Here is a 20,138-nt window from a genome sequence, read left to right as displayed (position 1 = left end):
AGGAGATCTTCTCCTGCTTCTTGAAAAGGGAATGGGATTTCTCCTCATGCTGATGTCTTTTACGAGAATGGTGCTGCAAAACAGCCACCTTTGCACAGAGGCAAATTTAAAACCGAGAGCCTGGGAGGAATAAGGAGCTTTCAGACTCTCCAAGAGAAAAAAGATGTATCCTCAAATCTAAGTTTTTCCCAGCTGGAGCGCTGTCTTTCTTTGCATTTTGCATGCAGAGCTGTGGAGGAGCTGGAGATGTCCCAGATGAGTGCCTGTGAGGTGTCCCTCACTCTGTGGGGACTTGAGGTGGGGGCTGTGGCTTCTGCCACTCCCGTGTGTGAGTAAAGGACGTGGATTTCCTAAGTGTCCCTCTCTGCAGATACTTTCCTTCGAGGACCATGGTTTGCCCCATTTCTGTTCACCCTCAGCTGGGATTTCCCACAGGCTCGTGAGAGCAGCTGGGAGTGTGCACATCCATCACACACAGTGGGATGAGAGGTGTCCCCAGCCTGCTCCCACCGTGTGTCCCCTGCTCTGGCACCACACCCAAATCCCCAAATCCCTTCCTGCCCCTCAGACCCCACCAGGCTGGCTCAGCCCCCAAACTCAGTAACTGCAAGCCAACAAGCAGAGCCCAAACTGGGGACCCTGCTTTTAATTAGAGGGTTAGTCTGAAGAAGGAGGAGACATCCTTGCAGCTCTCCTAATTTTAACCATAGTTAGTGCCTAATTAATGAGACATTTAACTTGTCTGGGACATGGGCTTGGTGGGGGGGAGATACCCCAGGCCAATCAGCACTGATGTATTCTGTTTCCCTTGCACTGAGGCAGAGCATTTCTAAGTGATGTGTGTGTGATTGCTTCCAGATTTACGATTATTTCCATCCTTTTAATGCTGAATTAAAAAAAAACAAAAAACCAACCCTCCAAAGAAGTTGGTTTGGCATAATCTAATTCTCTCATGTGAAACAGTTTGTAGACCAGATGACCCCAAACAACGGGAGAGTTTGTCTGAGCCTGGCTGCTCTTCCTGCAGGCAGCCTTCCTCTGGGCTGCCCTCCTGTAAGCAAATGTGACATTGTCTTTTATTTCCACCCCTCAGCACAGCTCGGGGACTTCAGGTCTGCTGCCTTGGCCAGGTTGCAGCGCCTGGCAAGTGCTGAGCACATCACAGCAGGTGAGACTGGATGTGTATACCGATAAGACTGAGTCGAAATTCTTTCCCCACAGCCTAGCAGATTTTGGAAATCCTCTGAGAGGTTAGACAGGGTTTAAGGGATATTGACCCTGGACTGGTTAGGATACAGATGAACTCAAGAGCTTTTAGAACCCATCTGACTGAATTGTATCTTAATTATCTCAATTCATATAAGCTTCCCTTAGCTGGGAAACTGCATTTCACCCCAGGAGCTGCTGGGAGGCTTCTCAGCTGCCAAGGAAAGGAAGGTCTTCAGCACTCCAGGCTTGCATGTGGGGAAAGAAAGAGCCTCAGGAACTGGAAGGCTCCAGCAAACTCTGCTCACAGCAAGAACAATCTCCTCTGCCAGTGACCCTACCAGTATGTGGGAATTAGATTAAAATGGAAACGAAGGAATTTATAGCGCTAAATAAATAAATAAATACATAAACGCATAGCCACCCTGCCCCCTGCTTTTCTTTATTGTGCATTCCTTGGTTTTCATGTGGTAGCTCTGGCATTTAAAACTAGTTATGGACCTTGCTCCCTACACTAAATCCAGCCACGGAGAAAGGGACTGGACCCCAGTGTCAGTCTGGTTTTGGTGCTGTAGATGCCATCAGCAATGGAAGGGAAACAACAGCTCAGAGAAAAGAATTAGAAAACAGAAAGAAAAAAAATCCAAGTAACTTTTAATTTCTAATTAATAATTTAGATCCAGTTGCACTCTTCTGTGATCAGGGTATAAGAGAGAAACTGGGAATTAGTGGTCCTCCCACTACGGCTTCTCTGTCTGTGTGCTCTGTTCTCTTTCTTTCATTTTTTTTGGTGGTTTCCATTTCATTGCTAATTGATTTATTTAATATATGAAATTAATTTAGCTGGACAGAGGAATTCATGGTTTATTCTAAAGGGAAAATATTCTGGATATTTGTGTTCAAGCACCCTAGGATGGCAGCAGGAGGGCAAAGCCCAGTGTTACTCTTATCTTCCCACATTGCTCATGCTGGTATTGCCAAACCATAGACAACTTCAGATGGGGAGGTCTGCACATGATTAAATGGGATCACAGCAGAGCAGGCCCAGTGAAGCAGGAGATGTCACTCCTGGTGTCTAGTGTGAGACTGAGAGGAGCACCAGCTCATGGATGACTGTATCTGCTTGTACAGTTTATTGTATTGTCCCTTTTCTCTACAAGAGGCCAGATGTAAGCAATGAACAGGATCCTCACAGAAAGAATCTTTGCTTTCTAGTCCTGAGCTGCAAAGCCCGGGGTTTGAATCCATGCCAGGAAAACCAAGGAAACAATTCTCCAAAAATTAAACAAAAACAAACAAACAAACAAATTAAATAAAGAAAATAGAAAATCCAGTGACATTTAACTTGAAAAATATCACTGCAGTGATCAGAATGTTTTATCTGAGGTGGTGCAGGGGCGAAGGTGGAGCACGGAGGAATTCTCACCTTGAGCTGACTGCTATGGAAGTCTGATAACACCTGCCTGTGGCCAGTCAAACCCATCACCATGGGGCAGATGCCCAGCAGGGCACTCCTCTCCACACCTACAAGGGGACCTCGACCTCTGCAGATTTTCTAGCTCTGTTTGTGTCATCCTTGCCATTTGTTCTGGCCCACGGGACAAGTGCATGACCTTGATCACTGGTAAGATAGCTGCCCTCTCTGTTTGAACTGTAGGACTGTAGGAAGAATTCCCAAAAGCTGGTGGTTTCAGAGGTCCCCCTCCATCCCACACTTTATTATTATTCATGTCCTTGAGATTTACTCTAGCCACACGTCTTTTTGTGCTTGTCTTTGTAGTTCATTTTGCAACCCTTCCAATTAGCACACAAGTGAATGACATTGTGAATATTAATATGAGTTTCATTTATTTCCAGAGACAATATCCATGTGAATCAGCAGGGCTCCACTGATCTACGCTGAAGATTTCAGAGTGGTTGAAGCTGGTTTAAAAGGCATGGGAACTCATGGCTGTGGAGCAGGTCATTATACACTCGTTATGATTCCATCCTTGAAGGTGAGGAGCACTGAACATTTGATTGGAGTGCTGTTATAAATAAAAGCAAATGTATCTGAAGAATCTGTGAATCGGTAAATCACATTAAGGGAAAAAGCCAATAATGAAAAAAGCCCCAGAGAGTGCACGGACAGAGAGACAGACTTATATTAGCCCAGAGGTTGGCTCTTCTCAGCCAAACACATTGCAGTGTGTATCAGATGCCCTCCTGCAGAGGACCTGGGCCTCATGTTTGACTGCATTGCTTTGGATTACAAAGACATTTTTCTGCTTCCTTCCAAGGACAAAATGCAGGGCCGTGGGACTTGGCTGGAGGTCAGGGTGGTCTTAATCTCCTTCTGCATCTTTCCTTCCCTGCCTTGCTCTGGAGACCTAATTTAGGCAGGCACAGCAGCCTGTCCCCAGGGCTCACACCAGAGCACAGCACTCTCTGTGCCCTGCTCCCTGCCCCTGCCCTGCCAGCCTCCACGAGCTCCATGGAAGGAGCTGGAATGGGAGGGCAGGAGCAGAAGATGCAGCCAGCTGAGCCTGAGGATGCTGCCTTTCCTTGCTTCCCCCTGATGTGGGTGTCTGAACTGTGCAGCAGGAGGCTGTGGAGGGGGATTCAGCTTTCCAGTGCCTAAAGGGGCACAGGAGAGCTGGAGAGGGACATTCTACAAGGGCACAGAGGGAGAGTGCAAGAGAGAATGACTTTCAACTGAAAGATGGTAGATTCAGACTGGATACCAGGAAGAAATGCCTAACTGTGAGGGTGCTGAGGCCCTGGCATGGGTGGCCCTGAGAAGTTGTGGATGGACCATCCCTGGAAGTGTTCAAGGCCAGCCTGGATGGGGCATTGGGCAGCCTTGCCTAGTGGAATGTTCCCTGCCTGTGGCAGGGGGGTGGGAACAAGATGATCTTTAAGGTCCCATCCAGTCCAAGTAATTCGATGAGTCCATGATTTTGTGATTCACATGTGTCCTGGAAGGCCCCTCCTAAAATTTCATATATAGGCCAAGATCTGTCAGATCTGAAACATTTCTGAAATGCCCCATCACAGTCATGAGGTGTTTGCAATCAAATATTAAAACTAGGTAGGTAGGGACTGCACTTTCTCTCACCATAATATATGTGCAGAGACAGACAGACAATAAAAGGTCCTTTTAAATGTTGCCCAGGCAGTGGCTCAGAGGTTAAAGCCATAAAGATTTAACTGGTTTATCCACATGCCAAGGTGCTGCCTGGCCCATCTCCATTGCTGACACACTCTGCCACTGCTGAGCTTCAAAAAGTCCCGTTACTGCAGAATGAAAAACCTTTGGGACACTTTTAAAAGGGCTGGGTCTTGTGTCCTTACACATCTTAATCTCGCTAGAAGCATTCTGGATACCTGCTTGGATCAATGCCCTTGAGGAATTTGAGGAAAAACTTTCCCACTGTTGCTCTGCTAAATTAAGCAGTGATCTACCTGACTGCCTTTAAAATAAAATTCCCATGGACTTCTTGCAGCGATTACCTGCTACACCGCATTGTTTGTGGTTCTCTCCAAGAAAGAAATAGGACATGAAGATTGAGCCAAGGAGTTTGCAGCGTTTGGAAGAGCAGAGTGCTCCCAGCTTTGGCAGGCTCAGCACCCTGCCCACCCAAGTGGCAGCTGGAAATAAAGCTCAGTAGCTCCCATTTTTTTGGCTAATAGTGACCTGGGAGTGATGCTCCTGTTCTTCAGGACCTTCTTTGACAATTTCCTTGGATAGATAAAGCTCAAAGGTTGGGTTTATTTTTTTATACTCTGAGGTCTGGTGACCTGATTCTCAGTTTCACCAAGTGAAGAATTCTCTGGCCTCACATTTGAAGAGAAGTGGAAAGAAACGTTTCCATGAGTGACTGGAATGATCCTTTTCTTGTTGTTTTGGCATCAGTAACTGTATTCCATTCTGATCTAATTTGTGGCATTTCCTCCTCATATTTGTTGTTTTATACTATATATTGAAATATGATGTATCCATAATATAGAAAATATGTTCTATATTTCTGAGCACATTTACACAAAGGCTAATTCTTATGCTGTAATTTGAAAAACATGAATCAAACCCAAAAATTAAAAGGAAAAACTGCCATAAACATACTTAAGGTAATGGCATACTTTCAGGAAAAACAAGAATGTATTCATTTTTATACCAAGTTAAATGTACCCTGGAAGAAGATCTGGGTGTTAATGTTCACTTATTTTAAAACTGGTGCTATATTGTAACTTGAAGAGGTAATCAATCTTTACATGGTTACATAAATAAAGCAAACTACTTAACTTGTTATAAGTTAGAAAGACCTGGACTCCTAACAGGAATTGAGTGCATTTGTGAATTTATGTAACAAACATATCACTACCAACACCAAATTACATCTCAATCAATGTTAAAAGGCATCTGACATTTTCCTTTGATTTATGGATTAACCTTTACAGTTAATACAGTCTAGCATTTATTGTTTTCATCAGTTTGTGGTTTGGTAGCAACCCCACAGTGCATTGCTGGGAATTGACTAAATTAATAGCTTTTCCCACCATGATCAACCAGCTAATGAAAAAGGTCTATTTTGCACAGCTGGTGGATGCTAATATTTAAGCAAACAAAACAAACCTTCATAAATGAAGGACAAATGAGTCTTGGGTCCTGATTCTGCCAGTCAAGTTATTTATCTCAGGAAACCAAGGTGCACCTACTGACTGGGGTTGAGCCTGGCTAAAATGTAATATATTAAACCCAAAGTGACATGAAAGCAGTCCCAATGTGGCAGCCAGGGGAATACATTTTATTTCAGGATCAATTTGCAGGCAAAAACCAGAAAGTTTGCATTCCTCATTGTCTGAGATATTCTCTCTTTGGCATGGAAAATATTGGGGGGAAAAATGTACAGGTAGCTTTGCCAAGTTCTGCTCCCATTAATGCTGTTCAGATGCTGAGGGATTATGTACTAGAATGACAAAGCATTAAGCAATTATCTGCATCATTTTGTGGAAATAATTCACATACAAAAGAGTTTTCTTGAATAAAGAATAACACTGCCTTAAAAGAACCCAGATATCCCTCCAAATTACTCTGATTGAGGACTAATTATCCTAGCAAGAAAAGCATTATGCAACTTGAACTGATGTTAGTGATGACAAGTTAGTTAACTGGGGACTTTTCATTTCAAGCATCATTTTGCACACTTTTAATCAACGTGAAATTGCCACCAACTTTTGCATTGCAAGCAAAAGGAGATTAGCACCTGGTTAAGGGTAACACAGCCTGGCTTCACACAACCATGGAGAAGACAGAACAAGCTTGTCCAATCTCCAGATATGCTCATCCTCCACTCTATCGTGATCAAAGATAGACCAAGACTAAGAGCTTGGAGAAAATCGACAGGTTTGGTTACATCTGTACAACTCCTCTGAACTTATTTTTCCCGGATACCTCAGAGTAGCAGTGAAATTTCCACTCTGTCCCATTTGGAGGAAGAAAAAGTTCAGTAATAAAAGTCACTTTCACAGCATTTTGGCACATCTGCTTCCTCATGCTCTTAAATATTCCTTTTCCTTAAGGTTCACAGAAGGTTTCCAAGCCTTAAAAGTCAGGGTTCATTAGAGCTAAGCTTTTGTTTGAATTGCAAACATCTGGCAGTGCAAAGAGATAGAAAATGCTACGCTGCATCCTTGTTACAGCTCACAGTGGCCCCAGCAGATGCTGCCTTGCACCTGCAGCAGTGGCTGCAGGTGGAAAATCTCTGTAATTACAAGGTGGATTTATCTGTTTTATCCCCACTCACAGCTAAATTCTGCTGTGGCTTAGTCCTACACACAAAGCCCCAGCGACTTCTGAAGGACAGAGGAGGGCAGAGCTCGTTAATAAAAGGTTTTTTTTCTCACAGGTCACACATGAAAGTAGGAAAAATAAAACCCAAGCAACCCAGGCAACTTTCCCACTTCTGGTGAACTTTTCCTCTGAAAAGGTTGGCCTGTTGGGGAGCCACGGTCCATGACAATCCACTTCTCCTCAGCCTCTGCACAGCGGATGGCCACGGATCATTACTCCAGGATGGCACCAAGGCCACGTCTGCAGCAAATGGAATGAGCCCCCTTTGGCCTGGGAAACTCCTCTGAAGGCAAAGTCAAAGCTGTCTGCTTGTAGAGTCTGTGTATTTGTGATATTGTATCCTACTCCTGCTTGGAACAGCGTGGGGAATATCACAAGAGCCAAGCTGGATTCTCCAGGAGATTTTGCATCGGGGAAGCATTCACTATGGCAAAATTATTCTAAGTTTCTGCATGGATTCCTTGGATTTGAACAAAAATCCTGCCATTACAGAGATCCTGTGAAGAGAGTGGTTCAATAACTCTCTGCAATACCATTATTGCCAGTGCCAGGGACTCCTCTTGAAATTACAGGTGCTGTCTGCTCATTTTTACTGCCAGTGGAAGGGGTTTTTGTGGGCATTTTCTTGAAAGAAACAGCTGTAAAATGCTTCCACTTGCTCCAACAGCACAGTGTTTGCTGGAGCAGGTGGCAGTGTGAGTTAATACGTGATAAAAAGTCTCTTGCATTTAGGTGGGGACATGGGTTTGCTTTACCTCAGCTTAAAAACCAAGAAAAAGAAGATTATTTTCTAGAAGTAAAAACATTTCCAAACCTTGCAACTCAATCCCAGGTCTCTTTATACTTTTGTGTATTTCTTAAATGTCCTTCTCCCTGAGTCACATGGAATCAGAGCGCTGCTCTTACACATTTAGGCACCACTCAGCCCTTTACAAAACTGATCTGGGGCAACTGGTCAGTGGCAGGGCGGACAAGATGTTCAAGCATTAGGGAAGATTAAAGCAGAGACAGGAAAGGTGACAGCAAGTGGAGAGAATGTGGAAGGTCCATAACATCAGCCTGCTGATACAGCAGGTTTCTAACACAATTCTCTGCAAAGGTTAACTCTCTCTGCTGCCTGGAGGAGACACAGAGACATAAAATGACTTGCCCCAAGGCATTGCCCATGTTGGAGACAAAACAGACTGGATCTCTGAGGCCAGAAGGTTTCAGGCTATTCCAGAGAAAAGGATGAAATACAGAAGCAAACAGAAATGTTTTCTTGGCTGTAATTTGAAAAAAGAAAAGTAGAATTTCCTGCAGTCTTGAGTAAGTCCATTATAATCAGAGTATGGCTAAATCTAATACAGGAGTCAATGTGCCACCACCAGCAATACTTCTTTTGCAATTGCCTCCAGCTATTGCTACTAGTAGTTCTGATTGCAATTTCCTTGTACCTTATGTCAATATTGCTGGGTCACAAGCGAGGAAACAGGAAGCCTGATAATCAATTTCAGTAGCTGTACAGTCATTTAGCTTGGGAGTTTGGTGGTTGGAAAAATTTAGACCTCAGCTCCAGTAATTGCAACCCTGAATTAAGACAGAGATATCAATTTCATATGTGCTGTGCACATGCCCATGTGGCCATAGAGCCAGGACACAGAAAACTCACTTGTGCTGGTAGGAATATTCCTTACAGGGAAAAAAATTCAGTGTATTTTAAGCTCAAGTATTGTCTTCCCTCTCCAAGTTCAGCTTATGCTGTTGTCATGGTATAAATGGTTCAAATTCAGGCAGGCTTGGAAACAAAGAAAAAATTCATATACATTCAGGTATATTATTTTTTCTCCCTGTCTGTTGTTAAGCAACAGGCTACAGCTTTATGATGCTGTAGCACAGACTTGACATGATTCTTCATTTTTATTTTGGAAAACACCCACTAAATAAAAATTAAGCCTCCTCTCAAATAAACATCTGTCAAACAAGGAATGTTTCAGGTGAGAGTGCTTTGTTACAGAACCTCCTCAGCCAGTGAGTGCTGGTGGACCTGCTGGTGGTACCCTGGTGTCTGTCCCCAGCGCTCGGGGTGGTCTGCTCCTTCACATCACCCCCAGCAGCCCTGTGTTCCTTTAGCTGTCACCTGATGGGAAGGGACAGGGGAGAGAACAAGGTGCTGGGAGCTGAGATTTCAGAGGAGCAATTGATGTGGCTTGTCCCAGCCATCCACCGCTGGGAGATAATTCAGGTGAGACCAGGGATGGTCCTTGAGGTGCACGTCCCACGTGGCAGAGATTGTCCCAAGGGTCTTTATAAAACAACACAGGAGACCATGCCTGTGGAAAATATGTGTTTCCCACCCCAAAGTGAGGTTCCCTTAAAGGCAAGTGGGAGCTTTTCTAGAGAACAGCTTCAGCTCTGCCATGCCAAGGTAAGTGTGCGTTGGCAGAGGACACACTCTTTGACACCAGTCCTTGGTGTGGCTGAGGCTGGAAGTCAGGCAGGTCCCCGCCATGCTGCCCCTGAGGTCTCCTTGCCTTCCTGCAGCAGCCAGCCTGGATTCCAGCTGTTCCCCAGCTGCTGCCCCCAGCAGGGGTGGGAAGCAGTGGGAGCAGGACCTAACCAGGGCCCCCCTCCTCTCTTGGCCTGACCCACCATCCTGGTCTGGCGTGGGAACAGGCTGCTGCTGCTGCTGCCTTTGGGCCGTTTCTTCTCTTGCCGACAAGAACTCTGCCTCCTCCTCTCCCACCCCAGCTAACCTGTCTGGCAGTGCACGCCTGGCTGTGTGCTTTCCTGCCAGGACAGGCTTGACTTGGTTTCATGTACTGGGAAGCAGAAAGAGACAAGCTTCCTCTTGATTTCAGGATCAGAACCTAAAACAGATTAAAATGTTGCTGCTTGAATTTTAAAACGTTGTTTTTCATGACATGACTATGTGACCTACCTTTGTTTATTATAAAACTAATACCACAAGTTACAGTTCAATGAATTCACATTTTATTTGAAATTTTTGTCTGAAGTAGCCTAAAGCTCTTCAAGAAACAATTGCACAAAACCATATGAGAGCTGCTAATTTATAATCTGCAGCATCACAGCACAACTGGCTTTTCATTTGGCTAAAAGGAAATGGTTACTTAGAACAACAAAGCAAACCATGTGTCCATGGTTTATATTAAATGCCCTTGGTATTTATTAGGGATACACAATGTATCATCTTGAAAATATTTATTTTCCTGTAATTTCAACAGCAGCAAAACAAAATGGAAAGTAATACAATGTCATCCCTTTGCCAAACTGCAGCAGATTTTGGGACAGTTTCCTGTTGAAAGAAAATTTGAGATCCCGAGTCTGGATATTGGCTTGGAGTGACTTGTTTAGTTGAGTCTATTTATTTATTTATTTACACCAGCCCCAGAACAGAGGTGCTCTCAAAGAACATACAAACATCTTTGCACCAGGGATCTCACCCCAGATGCCAGCATCTGGTTCTGCTGTGTTCAGCCCTTGGGCTTTGGGGAACTTATTCCTGATTTGGACACATTTCCCACTGAATTCAGGAAGTATTTTGTCTGGCTGAAACACAGAGCCAAAGGAACCTGTGGAAGCAAGCTGCTATTTTGTCTTGAGAAGACACCAAGTAACTGCTAGAAGGTATTTAATTTTCTCTGCAGTCCACATGGCCTTTAATCTGATTAATCTCTGGCCCGGCAATAGAAGATGAAGTTTTGATCCCTTGAACCCAATGGCAAAACTCTCATTCATTTCATGAGAGTCAGGATTCAAGCCATGTAGCCAGTCCCAGATGCTCCAATGCAGAAAAATGTTATGGGCTGATTAGTGCTGAAGTGCCTCCCAGGGTTTGATAATTGCTCATATAGCTCTCAGCCTCGGAAAAGCCTGAGACAGATTAATCATGAAACACAGCTCATTGCACCTGTTATTTTCCACATTCACTTTTATGGGAAGTGCTGCTTCTTTTCCCTGGTCTCAGAGAGGCCATGCTGGAAGGAGGGGATGGCAGCAGAGGATGCTGGATGCAGTCAATACCAGCACAGTGTAATGCCTCAAGCAAAGAGGGGAAGATGGGGAGCAGTTTTGTCGTGGGGTTAAATATCTGTGGCGTGAATCGTCCAAAAGCATTTTCAGCTAGAGCAGATGTTGCTTGAGACAGATGGCTAATGGTCAGCAGAGCCTTTGGGCCCAAGAGGGAAGCTGGTTCTATCCTAGCTTGTTTCCCCGCACAAGGAGAACATGACAGCGTTTCCCCACCAGCAGCTGTGGAAAGCACAGCTTTGGGGGGCACTTGGATCCAGAGATGGGGCTGCTGGGGCCAGTGCTAGGGCTGACAAAAGGGTTTAATGACTGCAGGACAGAGCAGTGTTCTTCACTGTGCAAATTTCAGGAAGCCCAGTTTGGTTTCGGTTGTTGTTTTAATTAGAACCACTGGTATCAGCATGGAAACTGAACAAACTTCCAGGCGCATTAATGCTTTATCATGTCTCCAATAGAGACCTAAGAGGGAGCAGCTTTTGTGCAGAACATTTAGTCTGTGGAGCTGTAGCACTGAGAGAGCTGCACCGAGCTGCACCACGCAGGCTGACAAGCCAAAGAGCATTTCTGAACCTTATCTTCAGCCTGCTCAGAGCAAGACAAGGTGGTGTGTGCCCAGTGTAAATGCTGATGATGAGGACCAGCAGCTCAATTTTGCAGTGCAAAATTTTTTTCCTGAAAAATTCTGTCAGAAGAACCACTCCCAAAAGATGAAAGGGGGCTCCTGTTGCTGGCATAGCAGGGTTCATTCCCTGCTACAAAAGGCAAAGAACACACAGAGAAACACGACAAAAAAAAGTTTGGTTTGGGCTTACTGCACCTTCTAGTTTTCTTCTTCTGTCAGTGCCCTGCAAGGGCTATTTTCAGTTCCATAGTTATGGTGAGAAACATGGTGTATTTTGATTCCTAATTTAGCTTGTTTATCCTGAGAGATTCCAGGATCTTCATTTGAAAGATAAATTCAAACCTTCTTTTTTCCTTTGCAGCCCATATTCCATAACAAAAACATTGCATGCCATACTTCATTACAGGGCTTGGAAGACCTTCATGACCATAAATTTGGGAACTTGCGGAACACAATGGACTTTAGGATGGAAGCAAGCCAGCTGGCCTATCTGGTCAGGTCCATCCCTTCTGTTTGAATTAACAGCTGGATTTCACAGTGGGAGAAATCCGGCAGTTCTTTCTCAGGCAAAATTCTCACAGTTGGATTTGCCTCCAACCACTGTAGCAAGGGTGGGAGGGAGCACAACTTACTTTGTTATTTTCTGTTAGCTCTCCGGGTAAAAAAGATTCCAGTGCAAGTTCCATAGGACTTGGACCTACCCTGCTCTTTAATTTAATGACCCCAAGTGCAAGAAGAAAGACATTCCCAGTAAAACAGAGACAGAGACTAGGTTCTTTGTGCAGAGCAGTGCAGATGGTACCCATGTTCTGGACAAAGCAATTAGAAGCCGATGCTGAGGCGAAATAAAGAGGTAGGACCATTTGTTGCTCTGAGAATTCTATCTAGGAGAGGAGCTGCTGGCACAGTTTTGCAGACTGTGTGAGGAGAGGTGTTGGGTATAATGTGCAAAGGTCGGTTTCACATGTGCTATTTCAATTCCAAAGGTAATTATACCAAAGTTAATGGACTTGCAAGGATTTACACCCTCACAGCAGGGAGGAGAACATGGCCCAGAAGAGACAGAGAGGGGCTGGAATGAGCAGCACAGGATTTCCATGTCTTGACTCTGGGATCTGAAGTGCAGATCACAGACAGGGATTTGTGTTACGCTGCCAGAGCTAAAGGTTCAGGTCCCCATGTGCTCAGGGACATGTGGTGGAGGTTCCCTCTTTTCCCTGAGCTTGAGCGCAGTTGGACTTGGGGTATTGCTGCCCTCCATTTACAGCAGAGACTTGACACACAACCCCAAGAGCCCTTGAGATGCACCATCAGCTCTGTACTACTGGAAGATCTGTAGCAGAGCTTTTTTTCCCCGAGGTTCATCCCTCCAAACCCCTTCCCCTCTCAGTGTGTCCTCTCTGTTGGTAGAGAGTAGGAAGGACTCACAAGATTTGGACCTGAACAGGCAAGTGGTAGCCAAAAGAGAAACCCTCTGTGACCAGAAAACAGTGCAGAAATCTTGATTTGGTTTTGAGGGAGAAACCAACCTGCTGAGTGGCTGAGGAACGTTGTGGCAGCTCAGGCCATAGGATGGAGCACAGCAAAGCAAAGGCATGGGGAGAAGCAGCTCTCCAGTGCGGGTTGACCTTCAGATGCTCCTTGAGCACAGCTTCTCTTTATATGAGCAGTTAATGGGTCTCAGCTAATAAGATCTTCCTGACTGGCAGAAAAATAGGGGAACTTGGCTTTACTGGCAAAGAAAAGGTTTGTTTTCAGCTGTCCTAGTCTGCATTAATGCTCCCATAATGTGCAGGAGGTTCTGCTGAGGGAGAGGTCCCTGTAAGTGAGGTCAGCTACTGGCCTGCCTTGGGTGCTATCTGGCCTCTCTTCACTGGGGGAGAAGAGAGTGCTGCATCCTTGCCCAAGTACTTTGAACTTCATTCTGAGGCTGAGTATCATTTTGCTGTTCGAAAACCACTTCTGTGACACCAGTGGCAAAAGCCTAAGAAATTAAATCAGTAGAAGTGAAATCGCTGCGTAATAACCTGGAGTGGCTCCATTGAAATCTCTGTTTCATCATGGGAAGCCTTCCTTTAGAAGGATAAATAAACAACCCCCCTGCAGGGTCCCTCACTGAGGCCAAGCCTTGCCTCTCCCCAGAAAGAAACCTTTCATCTTTGCTTTGCAAAGGTACTTATGATCCTAAAGGGAGAGGTCTAAAGGCTTGTTCCTCCTCTCTGTGCCCCCAGCCCAGCAGGCAGGAGCTGCTGTCCCACACCCTCTTCCTGCCCCACCCCAGCCTTGGGACAGTGTCAGCCTCCAAGTGAGGCACCTCTGCTGGGCTAAGGAAATCCATGGCTCACTCTGGGTCTCTCTCTGCAGTCAGGAAGGTGCCACGAGATGAGGAACTGAGCCAAACACCTTTTCCCAGCCTGGCCAGCCCACTGATTGTCTTGGAGGGTGCAGAGCCTTGCCCTGCACTGCTCAGCCCTGGCTTCAGCTCAGCTTTGAACCCCAGTGCCAAACGGGAGAATATTCACCTGCTTCAACACAGGGCAAGGAGGGACTTTCCTGTGAGATTTTCTTTTTTCCTTTCATTACAGCTTTATGCAAGTGGCTGGCAGGCTGTGATGGAGATGAAGAAATAGCTCTGGATTCAGAGAAGAAAGAAACCCGGACTTTTTCCCCCCTTGCCTGAGAAAAAGTAATTTACGTAAATTTATCCACGACCAGCACACGGCAATAGCTCACAACTTTGTTAATGGAAACCTGGTGATCCATAACACTTGTGTGGGAGACATTTGCTCAGGGGTAATACAATATTAATGTTAATATCAATGATCGATCAGAGGATTTGCAAGAAAGGCATAAAGTATTTAATTATAATTACATTGGGAATGGCTTTGTAATGGCTACGACATTTGAATAAGGTCACGTCTAGCCCTCACCCCTGTTATGTTGTTCTATATTAAATGCCATTCACTTTAACTGCTGGAAACCTTTCTGGAGTCGTCAGAATATAATATACTGGGTAAATTGAAATATGTCCCTTCATTTTTCAAAATATGATTGATACCCTTTGCAAAACAAATGTTAACACCTATTTGTACACAAATTTCTTTGATTATATGTTAGGGAAACTAAAGTATGACAGTCTCTCCTAGCAGGCACTTTAGTGTGAGCAAAGGACACGGCTATTTGTGAATATTAATTCATCTTACAGAAAATGGCTTTGGATCTCTGCTGTAAATCCACTTGGGTGTATTTCTGCCTTTCCTAATGCATTAATTCTACATTGATTAGTAGCCATAAACTGTATTTCCACTGGTCTCAGCAGCCCACAGTGTTCACCTTACCCAGGAGGAACTTTTGCTGTCACTGAGTTGTCTTTTGCTAACAGCAGCGACCAAGAACACATCTCAACAATCATATTTGCATGTTTCACAGCAGAAAATATGTATTTCAAATATTCTGCAGGTGTGTACTATAACTACCAGCCCAACAGCAGCAGTGCCATGTTTAAAACAATCAGGAAGAAGATCTGTGTATAAAACACGACTATTTATCTGTAGGCAGGATCCCAGAGGTGCACAAGTACCGACCCACAGCGAGTGCATGCAAACACTGAAGCACTAAATGAGGACATGCTCTTCCCACACCTATTCACTACTGAGCATGAACACTAAAGGAGCAAATTCTCGTCCCTCTTCAAATGAGAATCCATCTGTCCAGTCCCCCCCAGAGGTTTTCTTCTTTCTCTACTATCAGTGTAAACAGCAGATCAATCAGGTCTAATAACAGCAGATCAGTCAGGTCTAATAATCGCCCAGAATAACCATTGAGTCACAGAGAATTGAAAGCTCCCATTTGAAGGCAGAATTTGGTCTCAAGAAATCATCCTTTCAAAGTTTGGAAGACATGCAGTGATGTAATTGACATGATTTTCCATTTTCTCTTTTCTGAAGAAGAAGCAAAGACTTTTGCATGCTGTAGAAATGCCTGAAGATAACAAGTTTTATAGTTTTCCAAAAAATGAGCATTTATTACCAATCAGTGTGAAATATCACTGATGGTAAATTTTAAGTATATGGCAGGAGTTTCAGCATCATGACAACATACATCATGCATTTTTACAACATATAAGTGCAGTGATATTGCTCCCTTTCTCAATAACAATATATAAGAATATATAGTATAAATGTACAGTATATATTAGACACAATGTAAAATAACTTAGTGAAATGTCAAAGCTTCTGCATAAAAATTCAAGTCATGCCTCAGCATACCTCTATGCTGAATCTTATCCCATACACCTTCATTTATCTTTAGTTCCTGTTGCAAAGGTAATTTTATCTCTGTATTTAATTGCTTAAAACTATCAGAATTCTTGTCTTTTTTCCTTTTATCTGCAGTAGGTGAAGACTGTACTAGCCAAGTCAAAGCCAGGATTTTGTGGAGCCTTTACTAATGTTGTTTATCTTCTGGGAAGCAATTCATTGTGAGCAAGTTGTATAAAAGCAACTTCTTAAAAGCTCATTAGAGTTCATCACTGTCCATCAGGTTCTGTTCCAAAGTCTCCCACTGCATGTAAATGGTAATGGAGTGGCTTTCTCAGAAATGGAGCTCATGAGCTAACATTGATATCTGAAAATTATAAATCTCACCAGTTTAGCTGAAATCATATCAAGCACCACTTTGGTAATTGCTTGCAAGAAGGATCAATAAAAATCTATTTAATGGGAATATACAACTTGTCTCAGAGCAGGTAGGTGGAATTTTAGCTTTGCTCAACACTCAACAGGGCTTTTTGCAGTGCCAGGTTTCCTTTCACACTTGCTAAATGAAATACGGCCAAGGACTTTCCTGCAGCATCTCAGGAAGATTTCTGGTAGTACAAGGGAAGAAGTGTTGGGGTTTTTTTTATACAAGGCATTAAGAGACTCTTTGACTGTCACATTACCTATCAAAGTCTACCAGAGTTCAGCATCCTTGCAATTAGGTCTCTTGGAATTATTTTGAACACAACTTCACTTCAACAATTTAAACAATTCTGCCCCGAATATAAACACAAATATACTTGAAATACTTATCAATAGCTATGTTTTCTAATGAACAATTAATTAAAGCTGCAAAATAGTTTGAAACATGATGTTAAAAGGAAAAATAAGGAAGACAGGGTGATTTTCTGTAATTCCTTTTAAGAAACAAATTTCCACCCTCCACCCCCCCACATTCCCAGCCAGTGTAAGTCGACAGAATTACACTGTTTTAGATCAGCTTAAGTTCTGACCTATATACTCCAGTGGAGTTAATCCTAATTTCCACCACTGAAAGTGGGATCAAATTCACTTTGTCTTTAATAAAGCAGTGGATGATAAGCAAGTCTCTTCTCTGTCGGATTCTGCTTGAGAAAGGAAACTCTTTGTGGTGCTAAATGACGTCCGAGGCAGTTTAGAAAATAAAGCTCGAATTTCATAAATTTCAGCGTGGTGAAAACCGATATTGGTAACTGTTATTTATGCTTTAATCTTAGCAAAGTACTTTGGGCACAGACAGAGCATCAGCTGGTGAGTCCGTAACCCTTTCTGAGCACTGCTTGGGAGGAAAACAAGGAGGCAGGAGGCTGATTTTCAGTGACACGAGGCTGCTGAACACACTGTGACTCAGACTTTGTTACCACGAATAAATAACATCACATTGTCCAGAACTGGAGATTAATATGCGGGGCCTCCAGTAGGTGATATTTATTTTCTTGCATGTTATACTGAGATCTCAGGACAGGCAAAGGGTCAGGGGCTGAAAGGATGTAGTCGATGCTAAATTTGATTTCAGAATCCGATTTTGTTAAGGAGGAATTGCTTAGGCTCTGCCTGTTGGTCACGCTGTTTGGAGCAAACCCACAAGGCTCCAGAAGTTTTGGGCCCGGTTCAATTCTTTCATGTTTACTTTCAGAAGAGGAAATGTTGTTCAAAGCAGAGTCCACAGAAGAGATATTGGGGGATGAAGGACTTTTCGCTCTGCTTGGTCTCTGCTCCTTGTGTTCCCTTTTCACATTCCTCCTCCTCCGTCTTCTCCTGTAATTCCCATTTTCAAAGAGATCCAGCATGGATTCGCATCCTGTTGCAAAGCTCCAATAGTTTCCTTTCCCCTTCTCATTCCCTTCTGTTCTGGGAACCTGTATTTATTTAAAGGCAGTTCAGTATTTGTATGTGTTACAGATGCTGCTGTTCAGCATCTGCATTCGTTTACATTCAAGAATGGTGTAAACACATATGACAGGACGTTTAAGCCTATTCTCTGTCATTATATGAGTAAGATGTAAGCCCCATCCTCTTCAATTTGTTATCTATTAGCACACATCAGACAAGGATATACTCCTTATCTCTGGAATTGACAACTCAGAGAGATTTTAAGTGATTTGCAGCTCAGCTGTTTGTTTCCCTTCTTTCCCAGTGATGAGATTATTGCTGCATATATTTTTTTAGCCATGCACAGTGTGTATGTAAATACACAGTAACTGATCTTACCTTCACAAAACAACTGTTAAGCGATAAGTTATGTCGGATGGAGTTCTGCCAGGCTCTTTGATTTGATCTGTAGTAAGGAAATTTCTTCATTATAAAGTCATAAATGCCAGAGAGGGTGACTTTATTTGAAGGGCTTTGCTGGATGGCCATTGCAATTAAGGCAATGTAGCTGGAAAAAGGAAAACTTGCTGTTACACCATCGCCCTACTCACAGACTCAGTTTTCAGGACCACATGGGTACATGTGTTCCTGTATCCTGCTTCCAAAACTCCCCCAGTGGGTCTGCTCCCTGATCCGAGGTGTCCCGGGGAGAAGTCCTGAGTGTGGTCGCTGCCTGTCCTCCACGAGCCCCAGGTGACACGGAGGGGGCACTGCCAGGCATTGAGTCCCCAGGGCTGCCTGCCCTGGCACTCAGGGCAGAGCACAGGAGGGTTGCAGAAGGATCACACACCTCTCCAACTCTGTCTGAAAAGTTTCCCTGAGCAGGACGGCTGCAGTGAGACAGACCAGGCTCAGAGTCACCGTCACTGGGGACCAACCCTGCTCGTGGAAAGGACCTTGGATGTCCCTGTGAACATCTACACCGTGCCTCTTCCCACCACACCGGGATTTTCTGCATCCCATTCACCCGTTGGCACATTGAACATTTCATTCCCTTCTCCCAAGGGTCCTGGAGGTTGGAGACTGACTGAGATCTGGAGGCTTAAGGGCATGCCAGAGTTGCTGTGACCCGTCATGGGAGGAAACAAATCATGAACGCTTCACACACAGAAAGGGGGGAAATCTGCCCACTGCAGTGCCTGCACCCATCGCACACAGCTGGCCCCACGCTCCCCTGAGAGCTGTGATCCCACCAGCCCAGAGCTCAGAAACCTCACCAGAGATAGGGGGACTTGGAAAAACTTCATCTTACCTGTACGCTGGTCTGGTGAATTTTTTCTCTTCGTCAGAACTACAGGTAGGATAATCATCCCCATCATAATTGAAGCAGTTATAGGGGTACTGCGTGTTGTCAAACATCGTCCTGCTCCTTGCTCAGCTCCTGTGGAGTGAGAGAGATGGAGTGATGTTTCTCAGAGCTTGGACTCCCTCCTCCCTTCTTCCCTCCCCTCTGTCTGTCTCATTCCCTCTCTCCCCCCTCCTCACACTCCCTCTCCTCCGTGCACACACACTCTCCGTGATGGGGTGGGGATTGTTTTTGCAATTCTCGCATCCCAGACAGCCTGTCTGTTCGGATATTTTTTTTTTTGGGGGGGGGGTGGGGGTGGGGTGGGGTGTTGTTATTGCTGTTCTTGCTGTTGCCCCCAGTGGGGTGGCACAGGCAGGCTGCTGGGGGCTGGTGGAGCTGGTGAATTGGGGGTGAACCTTTGAACCGGGGTGAGCCTTTGAACCGGGGTGAGCGGTGCCGGTAGCTGCGCTCGGCTCGCTGGGTGGTCCAGGCTGGAGAGGGGCCAGCGCTCCCCCCGCCGCATCCACAACGTGACAAAAGCAAACAGCATGATGTTAATAAATCATGCTTCAAGGTCTCCACTTGGAAATTAAACTTTGAGAACGGAGTGCAGCTCCCCACAGCCCCCGAGTGCTCCCCCTCCGTATTTTTCTCTCCCCAGCGGAGCAGGGTGGCTTTCTTATTTATTTATTTTTAGAAAACCGACGTACAATAAACAGACGTCCCGGGCAGTAATGCATGCTCGTCCTGATCTGCAATCTATAATACAGTATAATAGACATAAATTATATTTCCATGACTAAAGGAAAATCTGTATGTTCAAAGAAAGTAGAACAGAGGGATATGAGGGACTACTGTCAAGCAGGAAAGTAAAAGGAAAATAGCTGTAGGCAGGAGAGCTGCCTGTGTGGGCTTTGATCTGAAGGATGAATTAGACTAATAGCCCTGTGTGTTGGCATCCAATACTGTAACAATTTAATAGTTTTTCAATGC

The 20,138-nt window shown here is 44.5% G+C and overlaps 1 protein-coding gene across 1 annotated transcript; it reads right to left on the bottom strand.

Annotated features, from left to right (window-relative positions):
* Positions 1 to 3,031: 3,031 nt before the first annotated feature.
* Positions 3,032 to 19,308, bottom strand: FOXL3 (forkhead box L3). Its single transcript, XM_032126251.1, has 3 exons — positions 19,110 to 19,308; positions 18,197 to 18,365; positions 3,032 to 17,844 (listed from the first exon to the last, which is right to left on the bottom strand). The coding sequence occupies exons 1-3, from the start codon at positions 19,214 to 19,216 to the stop codon at positions 17,362 to 17,364; spliced, it is 759 nt and encodes a 252-aa protein (XP_031982142.1). The 5' UTR covers positions 19,217 to 19,308; the 3' UTR covers positions 3,032 to 17,361.
* Positions 19,309 to 20,138: the final 830 nt, after the last annotated feature.

This window comes from Corvus moneduloides, chromosome 16 (genome assembly GCF_009650955.1).
Source record: "Corvus moneduloides isolate bCorMon1 chromosome 16, bCorMon1.pri, whole genome shotgun sequence".
In the NCBI taxonomy this organism is placed as follows: domain Eukaryota; kingdom Metazoa; phylum Chordata; class Aves; order Passeriformes; family Corvidae; genus Corvus; species Corvus moneduloides.
This window is presented reverse-complemented; position numbering and strand designations above follow the sequence as displayed.

Coding starts and splice junctions, on each gene's coding strand:
- FOXL3 (XM_032126251.1), bottom strand. CDS start 19,216: ATGTTTGACAACACGCAGTACCCCTATAACTGCTTCAATTATGATGGG. Junction 18,366..19,109: donor TTCACCAGACCAGCGTACAG/GTAAGATGAAGT, acceptor TCCTTTTTCCAG/CTACATTGCCTTAATTGCAA. Junction 17,845..18,196: donor TTAACAGTTGTTTTGTGAAG/GTAAGATCAGTT, acceptor AAATAAATACAG/GTTCCCAGAACAGAAGGGAA.